We start from the raw sequence: 12,000 nt of genomic DNA, 5'->3' as shown, positions 1-12,000 counted from the left end.
GTCTTTTATGGACATCTCAGAATTAAAGGTGCAGTATGTAACTCTAGGAAGTTAAAATCATACTTCAGAACATTCTCCATGAAGACAGATAGTTTTATGCCATACTGTGGAATATTACAGTCATAGAAACATTTCCAAGGAAACGAGCTGCTTCAGGCCACACAAGTCAGGCCTGTGGTCATGTTTGATGCAAGGCCACTCAGAGCAAGGACATATGTGTTAAAATGCAATAAAACATTTTGACAACATTTTATTTTGTATTTATTGACTTTAAAGTATCAAATAGGTCATGTTCACCTTAATTTGATGTCATAATTTCAGATGGACAGGAGCCTGTAGAACTCTGGGAGGTGTTTTTTAGGAAATATTCAGCCTGAAAATTTGTAAATACTGGACCTCATTTTTTTAAGAGGGAGTATTTTACTTCTATTGGGTATTAACTGTAACACAACATATTTAGATAACCATGTTTCCTTTTATGGTATTGAAAATGCTGTATTAGCTGAAAACAACGTCTTAACATGTTTTATAAGTTTCATTTTCGTTTTTGACGCTCTAAGTTCCCCGTCCCTTTGCTCTCCACACTAAGTCATCCCCACTTCAGAGCACTATCACAACATAATCAGAATACATCCAGATAATGAAACAATGTACAGTTTTGTATCATGTTTTTGTATATTATGGAGATTAGGCGTGTGGGAGCATGGGCGACGTAGCCTTATGGGCAAAACATTTTACAAAATGTTAGTTAGCCATAAGGAGGGTTTGAATTGGGCCCGAGAGAGATCGCTCGATCACTCAAACATCTAAGGACAACATCTAAAACCTCTTCAGGCATGTTTATGATGAGGGAACGTTTTAACATGGTAGGTTAAAGTTAATTTTGAAGAATACCCCCTCTTAAAGGATTAATTGGCTCCACAAACTAAAGTGATACAGTACATTAGATGTCATTAGATGTTTTTAAGTTACAAGTATACAATTTAGACAATGGAAAGCAGAATATTGTTAAAAATAAATTAACACTCCAGTATTTTGTGTGTTTTTTAATGTGTGTCTTTGGTGTGGAGTACAAAACACAACCTATTTACAGTAAAACAAACTCGGATTCAACAGCTCGACAAAGCTGCCAAAAAAGTGATAGTCAAAAGGCACTTTCGGTTAAAAACTGGACAGAATTTTCACAAATGCACAAAAAAACATTATTCTTTACAGAGACTACACACGTAGTTGTCAAAATGTGGCTAACCTAAACTTAAACAAACTTTACATTTTATTTACAGAATCCAAGCATCAGAAGAGAGGTGTCCCAGCTGCTATGGGCCTGTAGCGGGGTTAACTACAGTAAGTTCAAAGTTCAGGACTTCATAATGCTGGAGACAAGAAGTGGTATAGAATATGACAGTTCTGAAAGATAAGCATTCATTTATTTTTACAAAACCCCAAATTCTGTATCATATTTTCAAAAAGATGAAACCATGTATTTCTCTCGACAGTCTGATGCTTGGCGTCAAAACGGCTTTCAAAATAGATGTGCAAAAGTAGTAATTTGATATTCACACCTGGTTAGTGCTTAAAAACATGGCAGAGCTTCATTGTTTACAGACAGGTGTAATCTAATCTCATGTGAAAAAAAAACAAACACACTGAATAACTCACCACCATTACAGATTTGACCCCAAAAAGGCACAGTCTAAAAGTCTACTTCAAAGTTGTATTGTTATCTTACAAAAAAATATTGGCTTCATGTTTAGAGCACTCCATTTTACCGTTTACAGAAGAATTGATATATTGATACGTGACATCAGGTCCAGCACAGTGGCAGAGTGGTTGTCACATCGACATCCCCATAATTACGCTATAGTACAATGATATGGCAGGAGAGCAAAAAGAATGCACTTTGATACTGACTTCAAAACCATATATTCAAAAATTGAAAAGCAATTATTTAAGTATTTGGCCTCACTATAGTTGCTTTTAAAGGGGAAGGTTACATATTAACTTGTCAACTGTATTGGCTGTTAAAGGGGCAGGTCACTTGCTGGCCTTACTGTAATGCTCTTAAAGGGGTAGGTCACTTATTGGTATTGTGGTCGTTGCTCTTAAAGGACCAGGCCAATTGCCAGTCTTACTATAGTCGCTCTCAAAGGGACCTTGCTATGGTCCATGTAGTAGATGTTGCCTAGGCGGCGGTTGAGCTGATGTGGGTAGGTGCTCTTAAAGGGTAGGTTCACTTGTTGGCCTTGCTGTGGTCCATGTAGTAGACATTGACCAGATGGCGGTTGAGGTGGCGCTGGTAGTCACTCTTAAAGGGGAAGGTGCGGTCACAGAAGATGCAGAGGTGGGCCTTGAGCTCGGTGGGCGTGGGCATGTCATCCGTGGGAGTGAGCATCTTGAGCCCCGAGTCGTCACTGCACTCGGAGGCGCTGTCAGATGCGTCGCTGGCCCCCTCGTGGAGCCCCTCGTGGATGCCCTCGTCCTCCTCGCTCTCCACAGGTTTGGTGGAGCTGCTGCTGCTACTGGACGCCTGCCGCTGGAGGAACAGAGGAGGGCGGCCTGATGGCTTCACAAACACCTCTCTGGAAGGAGACGGAGTTTGTGGAGGAGACTGGACCTTCTCAGACCTTGGAGAACACTCTTCTGAGGTGGTGGGTTCCGTGTCCAACTCGGACACAGTCTGAGTGGGCTTCTCCACTGGTTCCACCTCAGCCTGGGCAGCTTTTTCACAGTTCAGCACCATCTCAGACTCCTTATTCAGAGCCAGTTTACTAGCCACATCCTCCACCAAAACTCCCTTCTTTTTGGTGGATTTCTTTGGACTCTTCTCCCCTTTCTTTTGAGATTTGTTCACAATCTCTAGATCTATCTTCTCTCCATTTTCTTGTATTTTCTTGTTGGATTGTTCCATTAGACCCGCCACCTCCTCTGTAGTCTTCTCCGGTAAGCTCTGGCACACATTTTCAGACAGCACAGTAGTGTCAGATTTACTCACTTCCTTTGACAACTCTTCAGACACAACCTCCATCTTCTCTGGCATATTTTGGACCACCTCTGGAGCTGCTTCCTGATCACCTATTATGATACGGCTTTCTAGAAGATGCCCATTGACCGCTGAGGATCCCTTGACTTCCTTTTGGACCTCCTGACCCTGCTCGGTTGGATTATCCCCTCCTTTTTTACTCTTCTTCCTCTTGGGTTTCTCTTCTGCTTCTCTGACCTTCTTTATTTTGGCAGGACTCTCCACTTTCTGCGACAGGTCCAACACCTCCGCTGCCTTCCGTTTAGATGTCTTGGCTTTCTTGACCACTTTTATATTTGCCATTTTGTTTGCCTTCTTGTCCATTTTCACTGCACTTTTACCATCCTCCATTTTGGCTCTCTCCTCCTCCTTCTTCTTGTCCTTCTTCGGCACACCTTTACCATCCTCCATTTTAGCTCTCTCCTCCTCCTTCTTCTTGTCCTTCTTTGGCACACCTTTACCATCCTCCATTTTAGCTTTCTCCTCCTCCTCCTTTTTGTCCTTCTTCAGTGCACCTTTGCCATCCTCCATTTTGGCTCTCTCCTCCTCCTTTTTGTCCTTCTTCAGTGCACCTTTGCCGTCCTCCATTTTGGCTCTCTCCTCCTCCTTCTTGTCCTTCTTCTGCGCACCTTTACCTTCCTCCATTTTAGCTCTCTCCTGCTCCTTCTGCTCAGACTTGTCCTGCACCTTGTCTGCTTTCTTGCTACGCTTTTTGGGCGTCATCCTTTCAACTGCCTTCACAAAATCCTCCATCTTCTTCTGCTTGAGCTTCTTGTCCACATCTCTCCCGTTGTCTCCGGACTTCTTCGCCTCTTCCTGGGGCTTCTTGTTCTTGATGGACAGATTGATGGGACTTGCAGGCTCTTCATCTTCATCTAGATCTTCTCCCAGGTCCACGTAGGATTCTTCATCTGCGCTTCGGTCCCCCCTGCTCTCTGAGTCGGCCTTCTTCACCCTCAGTTTGACTTTGGAGATGTCCAGGTTCACATCACAGCCGGCGTGCCTGGACTTGATGTGGTACTGGAGGTTGCACTTCTTGGAGGCGGCGTACTTGCACAGTGGGCAGTTGAATTGGCGCGGGTTGAGGTGCAGCTCCACGTGCTTCTTGAAGTTGCTGCGGTCAGCAGTCTTGTAGTCACAGTAGGGACAAGCCAGTGGCTTGGGCCCATTGTGCACCTGGCGGGCGTGGCGCGTCACCTCATGCTGATTGGCTGCCAGGTAGTTACAGGTCTCGCACTTGAACGGACGCTCGCCTGCAACAGAGATGGAGTTTAGAGGTCGCAATAGGCAAAACAGCAAGGTCCTGTACCTGATTTTATTACATGTATGTGAGCAAAATGTGCCTTAGCAGTACAGATATATTGTATAAACAGCTCTTGATGTCAAAATATGTCTGCTGTATACTGCCTGCATCTAATCAAAATATGTTTTACTGTCCGATAATCAGGAAGTGCACCGTTAGCATGCTAGCTGTTGTTATCTTTACAATCACATCCATGGCTGGCCCAGCCTATAAACCCCGAGGCCACCAGAGGGTTTGCAAGAGAACTAATACAATTATTTTAAGAAAAATGACACGTTTGTAACTTTTTCTTTTAAATAAATGGAGTTTATTTTGTGAGGAGGTATCAACATAGAGTATAGGGCACTGTATATAGTGGTGTGCAATATTGACATCTTGACACATATATTTAAACTGTGCCTGTTGGGGATGGACCACCAAGTAACTTTTCACTTTAGTTTATTTTATATATGAAAAAATCATTTGTCATATAAAACTGTTCTAGCTTGAAGAGTGTTATATGACAAATGTGATTCCATTGTGATTAGTCTGTTCAAAAAGGGACAAAGAGACTGGAGCAGCCTCTGATAATGTTACTGGAAGCAATATATTGCCCATCCCTAGTCTAAGTGTTTTGTGTATCACACAAAACATGAATGGACTACAAAATCAACCACAAAGTGGCTGTAATATCGCTTTACATTGTGTCTGGGAGATTACACTAGATCTTTCTGCTCATTTTATTTTTGATTATTTTGATGTCATTTTTAACTGTTTATACTGGCCACCTCTAACAGTATACAGACTTTGTAATAACAGTTGTACTAATAAAGTAGCAGAGGACATGTTTCCAAATAAATCAATTTGACAATGCAGAATATTGAAAATACACTGGAATTAAACACAAGGAAAAAACTATGAAATGCAAAAATACTTCGTATCACAGAACCACACATTCTACTGAGGCTCAGATCACACACACAGACACAAGCAGGGAGAGTGTAGCAGTCATGCCAGAGTCTTACCAGTTCAGCCTCCAAACGACAGCGACACAAAAAGAACAGAGTGAGACAGGAATGTGTGGGGACGAGCCATATAAGGGCATGCAGTCACAGATAGGGAATAATACATTTAGTCGAGTGGTTGATGAACTGCGTTTTGCCTCAAGATACTCTCTGATCACTTTGATATCCACCTTATACTGGAAGTTGGGGTTCCTGCTTAACTGGAAGTGCCACCACAAAGAAAAGTGGGCAGGGCAGAATAAAACCAATGGAGATAGAACACTGTCTCCTCCTCAGTCTGACAGAAGGACAACAACACAGTGTCTGAATAATAGGGTTGTAAAAAGTATTGAAAATCAGATACTAATCAGATGCTCAAATGAGTATCTAGTTTTGATACTAGTTTTAGTAAGTATCAATACTAACATTCACAGTACAGAAATGAACCTTTCCTGAATATCTTTAGCTGTATCAGAACAAATATAAGTACAAGTATATGACACATAGACTAGTATACGGGAAATAGAAAAGAAAGTACTACCATTTAATATGGAAAATCACATTCTATTTTCTAAATAGTGTTTTTTAACATTGTGGAATCGGTTTTGAGTATCGAGTCTATTCCTTAACTGAAATCAAGTTTGAAAATTTTGTATCGTGAAAACACTACTGAAAACTAACAGAGGCATTGACACATGTGAGTTAATTAACAGGTAAAATTACTGTCCAAAACATGACTTTTAGCTTGTCAGTTAGTGTGTATAAGTGGTGCTGTGCAGTGGGTGGGGCCGCTCACCAGAGTGCGTCCTCATGTGGCGGGTCAGGTGGGTCTTCTGGGAGCTGGAATAGTCACAGTAGGGGCACTGGAAGGGCCGCACACCTGCAGAGAGGGAGGATGTCAGGATGGTTTTGGGTACTACAGACCCCTAGTCTGAGGTCTAGTCTGGGGTCTACTCCGGGGTCTTTCTGGTCTAGTCTTGGTTTAGTTCAGGTCTAGGTCCAGTACCTGTGTGCGTGCGGATGTGCTGGATGTAGTTGCTCTTGCGGTCACTGAAGTAGGAGCACTGGCTGCAGGTGTGCAGTTTGCTAGGGAAGTGGTTCCTCAGGTGCTTCCTCCAGTGATACTGGCTCACCGTGGTGTAGGGACACAGCGTGCACTTGAAGACTCTGCAGAACACAGCACACACATGGTAACAGGTTTGAGGGGACATTACACTCACTTACAGTCATAATCATAATCACTACATGCCCAACATTAAAGGGGCCATATTACACCATTTTCTAATCTATGTTATATTATTGTTTCCTCTTCACAAACAGACCTGGAGTTGTGTTTTGTTTCATTCACACGTTTAACACACAAACCCTGCATATTTAGGCAGGCAGTCACGTGATAGTACAGGAAGTACTCCAGTACTCCTTCACTAGAATCATTTAGATAATGTTAGCCCTGGAATTACCAATCTCTACTGAACTAAATGTAAAAGGAGCTGTTAACTTGTAAAACTACCACTTCATGACATCACAAGGTGGAACAGAGCATTTAGAAAGACTAATCATAAAGGGTTACTCAAACATGTGTGAATGAAACAAAACACAACTCCACATGTGTTTTTGAGGAAGTAACAGCATTATAACATGGCCTAAAGCTCACAAGAGTCCATTTTGCAAAATATTTTGCATATTTAAAATCATTATAATTATACTGTCCCACCTGTGGTCCTGGTCTTTGCTGTGGTGCTTCAGATGACTGATATAATGGTCATATCTGTTTGTGTTGTATCCACATCTCTCACAGCGAATCAGTCCCTTGATTTCGCCTCCTGCTGCGCTCTGATTGGTCTTCTCCGGTTCCTCGTGTGATGCCTCCGCCTCCTTGCCCTTATGGCTCCGCCCCTCCACCTTATTGACTACAATCATCTTACTGACAGCGTGAGTCTGCAGATGCTCCACAAACTCTGATTCAGTTTTTGCCTAAAGATAAAAAATTGGTAGAGTTGTCATAAGTATCGAAACTCAGATAATAATCATTACTAAAACCAGTACTGAAACTAGATACTCATTGTTCACAGGTATCAATACTAAAAAAAGTCGCAATCACAGGACAGAAATTAACCTTTCTTGAATATCTTTAGAATGATCTTGAGCTGTATCAGAACAAATATAAGACACACAGACGAGTATACGCCCATGGACCACTAGGGAACCTACCTGGACACTGAGGGATTACACAGATATAAGGCCACATGGGAATATAAAAGAAAGTACTACCATTTAATGTGGAAAATTACATTCTATTGTCTAAAGTGGAGTGTTTTTATTATCATTGTAACAGATTCAGCACTGAGTATCTAAATTGAGTTTGAAAGTTGTGTATGGAAGGGCATCTGGTCTTATCTAATCAGTATAAATGTCATATCGTTGTTAAGCTCTTGAAAATACCTGGAAGTTGCATGGTTTACAGTGGAACGGTTTCTTCTTGCTCTTCTTCTCTGGACTTGGGGCAGACTCTGCAGTTGAGGGCGGAGTCAGGAGCTTGGTGGGTGGGGTCGGATCCCGTGCCTCTGGTGCTTCATGTGTGTCCATATCTTCTCCCTGTCCCACGGTAATGGGGGTGAACGCAGGTGATTCTGGGTACTCCACAATGCACACCTCCCGCTGGCTCTGGTCATCATAACTGTATCTGTGACCAAGAGAAATGTTAATATAGTTCTTAGTCTTTTTATTCGTTTTTGTGTCGTATAGAGCTTCTGCAATTATCATCACGCAATCCCAGCATGCACCTCCAATCCCCACACTGGCAGTGGCGGCTGAAAGTTTCAGAGATTGTGGATTATTGTTGCAGACCGGGATGTACACATTATCAAGCGTAGACGAAAGCATTCTACTGGATTTACAAAGGTTGCTGACCCCTGGTCAAGGCAATATATTAAAACTTTGCAGTGAAATGAAATCATGCTAGGGATGGTCTGCACGTATTACTAATAGTGGAATGTTTAGTTGTTTCCAGGGTGACACAATGCACACATTAGCAAAACTGTCAAAAAAGTTTTAAAATTGTCTGAAAACAAGAAAAAATACAAAATGTATTTAAACAGCACATTTTTAGGAGCCTGTGTTCAACACGAGCATTCATGTTCCTGTTTAGGAGTTTGATTTTCAACAAAAAAGGCGAGAGTGACTGAAAAACTGTTGGCTAATGCTAGCTAGCTTGTGACGAACAATGTGTAAGAGATTTGTTTAACAGCACAAATCATCTCACCTGTTGCAGTTCCAACTAAAACAACACCTTCTGCTCAGATTGTGTTAAAACAAAGCTCAGATTAAAGTCTAACTTGAGAAACATAGCTTCAGACAGAGCAGTGCCTCTAGTTAGCTGCAAGGATCAATGTACTTTAAAATGACACCCGTGCCAGGTAAGGGTCACTCATGTTTAAGCTGATTAGCATTTAAGATAAATTATTGTCTACAATTTCATTTCTATATTCGGGAATACTATTACTTTTCATGAGACAGCCATACTAACCTGATTATGTTCTCATCCTCATCATCAGAGAAGTTCTCCCCCACCGTCTTCAGTTCCATCATCTCTTTAGCTGCGCCCCCTTCTGAGCAGACCCCGCCTCCCTCGGACAGCACCGTGGAGACAGAGGCCCCTCCAACCTCCGCTGTGACCGCTGCAACGTTGGCGAGCATCACGAGCTGCGGCGCCGGAGACGAGAACAGCCCCAGAGACATGATGCACCTACCACAAAAATAGTCAGATGTATCAAATATATATCATGCTAAAATAAACAAAAATAATAATAAAGGAACTCAAATAGTAATATAGACTGTACCAGAGTTTTGTAAATACGAGGGTCATTCAATAAATAAGATGAATTTTTTGGTATAAGTACTTTTAATACAGTTAGAAGCTTACTTTTTTATTTTACTTGTTTTTCAAATGGATTTAATTTCTTTTGCAGATTAAAAAAAACTTTGAGAGTTTTGGTGATTAACCAAGATGGCCGACCAAGAAGCATGCTCCAGGATTGAACAGTGGTCAGTTACCAAGTTTTTGGTTGCTTAAGGGTGCAAACCCGTTGAAATTCATAGGAGAATGTCAACTGTGTATGGTGCCACATGTTTCAGCCAAAAAAAAATGTCTACAAGTGGGCTAAATTGTTTAAAGAAGGACGGAGCAGTGTTGAGGATGAAGGCAGGCCTGGGAGGTCTACAGAAGTCAGGTCTCCTGAGGTGATCGAACCATACACAGTGACATTCTCCTATGAATTTCAACGGGTTTGCACCCTTCAGCAACCAAAAACTTGATAACTGATATATATATATATATATATATATATTTATTTATTTATTTTTTTTTTTTTTTCCTTTTTTTTCTTTTAAGCACCAAAGCACCAAATTACATCATAAACAAAGTTGCAGTAGCAGGTCATGAATAGTCCAATAGCGTTAGCTGCCTGTCCTCCTCCTGTCTCTACTGCAAACAGCTGCGTGGTGAGGATCCTCGGGATCATAAATATACACACACAAAACATCATTAACACTCCTCTGACCTATCTCACTGCAGTACTGAGCAATCATAATCCTTCAAACTACTTCAGAGTATACTGTTACACACTGCAGAAAACTGCAGAAAGTGTACTGAATGAAAAGTATCACATGAACACTAATACTATAGTTACTTGATACTAGTGGTGTCCCGATACTAACATTTCAAACTCAGTTTCGATACTAAGGAATGGCAGTTCTTTCTTTTATATTCCCATGTGGCCTTTATCTGTGTAATCCCTCAGTCGTTCTATAGTGGTCCATGGGGGTATACTAGTCTTATACTTTTTACAGCTCAAGATCATTTGAAAGATATTCACAAATGTGATTTTAAGTATGCATACTTACTCAAATTAGTATCTAGTTTCAATATTAGTTTTAGTAACAATTAGTATCCGATTTTAGGTATATTTTGACGACCCTACTTGATACAGACACTACCGTGCCCAAACCTACAGGTTACATAGATTTTCATTAAATCTTTTTCGTCCTCAAGACTATTCCAAACAACATACTTAATAATCTAGCTAGTATATGTGTTAAGAAGAAGGGTAAAATGAATCAGTTAAGCAGCTCTTGTGTTAAAGATTATTGACCAAAACAAAAAAATGCATCATGTGCAAACTTACTGTCACAAAGTAAAGTCAGTATAAGGTCAAGTGCAGCCAACTAAAGCTTTGATAGTGAAGTCAACACAAGAAAAAATACTGAAAATTATATTTAGGTTTGGTTCTTGAAATTAAGTTTGTTTTTCTTCTTTTATAACATTATTAGAGTTAAAATGGCACAGGTCAGTAAAAATTATCCTCAGGTAAGGGTAACAGTCCAAAAAGAGTCTAAAAAGGGACAAACTAAATCATATCTGAAGGAGCTGCAAGAAACACAAATGTTCAAATTATTACATATTATCTAGATTAAGCTCAAGTCACTTACTCACAGTGGGAAGAGGAAACACACATTTTACTCATGTAAGAGTACTGTTACTACAAACTAAATATTATGTAAGTAGAAGTAAAAGTATGCAGTGAGAAAGTATTTTTAAAAGTACAATTTTAAAAGTTACTTAAGTAAATGTAACTGAGTGCTACCAAGCTCTGATTTTTTGTACTTGAAATTAAGTTATTTTTTACACTGTAAGAGCTCATTATTGTTGGTACAGCTGTCCAGAGCCAGGCCCATACACTCATGAGTACTGTGTGAGGGAATGTGCAGAAGGAGCCTCTGTTTGTGCTTCACGAGGCTCGACATTTTGTTGTCGGCCATTTTGGAACAGCACCACACCTCAGAGACAGCGCCAGCTCGGTCCTGTTCAAAACGCCCATAACAAACTAATTGTTCCCCCGTAAATGGATCTAGGATTAAAATTTCAACAAAACCACCTTGTAACTCAATTTGACATGTTTCCAGTTAACATTCGGCCGAATCAAATGGAGCATTATTTGTGGCATTCATGTTAAAAAAGGGGATAAACAGGCCACGTGACAGATGCAAGTAAAGTGTACGTGTCAAAAAGTCTAAACATTTGCAACGGGGATCAATTTTGCAACTATAAAAGTTTTGTTTTTAAGGTTAGTTCATTTCAAATTGAGACGCCACTTTGACATTTAGAAATATGAAAAAACTTGCAATTTAAATAAGGACAGCAATGTTAAACAACTTAAAAGTCACAACAAATCTTGATTTTAACTTTTCGAACGAGGTCCGGGTAAAGTTTGCTAACGGAAGTAGACATATTTGAGAATTATCGCGTAATAAGATGTTAAAAGTTGTTCAACAGTATTATCGTAAGAGTTGAATGACAGTACGACTTAGGTCGGGTGTATTAAGGTTTAGGATCGGGTCTGAAGCGAGCTGAGAGTTAGCCGTGGTCCTGATCAGCCCCAGGACAGCGCCTCCATTTTGCCCACACTAAATCTGCCCTCCGCAGTTTTCAAGCGGATAAAGTCAGTCCAAAGTGTCCGGCCGCGGTCCAAACCCACCCGGTACCCCAGTCCACGGGCCCCAGCGCTTACTTGCTCAAGTTGGCACCACTTTAGTCGAGTTTATGGTCCAGATGAGGCACTTTTCGGTCACAGACGCAGAGTGCAGAGGGAAAAGTTTAGGCACATTCCTCCACACGCTCTCACTGACGCACGCACAGT

The 12,000-nt window shown here is 41.0% G+C and overlaps 1 protein-coding gene across 1 annotated transcript; it reads right to left on the bottom strand.

Moving 5' to 3' along the window:
- Positions 1 to 1,045: 1,045 nt before the first annotated feature.
- Positions 1,046 to 12,000, bottom strand: rest (RE1-silencing transcription factor). The gene is made up of 7 exons (XM_033967098.2): positions 11,872 to 12,000; positions 8,832 to 9,050; positions 7,748 to 7,988; positions 7,020 to 7,279; positions 6,312 to 6,472; positions 6,102 to 6,185; positions 1,046 to 4,272 (listed from the first exon to the last, which is right to left on the bottom strand). Exons 2-7 carry the CDS (start codon positions 9,041 to 9,043, stop codon positions 2,231 to 2,233), a joined length of 3,000 nt encoding a protein of 999 aa, XP_033822989.1. The 5' UTR covers positions 9,044 to 9,050; positions 11,872 to 12,000; the 3' UTR covers positions 1,046 to 2,230.

This window comes from Periophthalmus magnuspinnatus, chromosome 5 (assembly GCF_009829125.3).
Source record: "Periophthalmus magnuspinnatus isolate fPerMag1 chromosome 5, fPerMag1.2.pri, whole genome shotgun sequence".
Taxonomy (NCBI): Eukaryota; Metazoa; Chordata; class Actinopteri; order Gobiiformes; family Gobiidae; genus Periophthalmus; species Periophthalmus magnuspinnatus.
The sequence above is the reverse complement of the archived record's forward strand: the minus strand, read 5'-3'. Positions and strand labels throughout refer to the sequence as shown.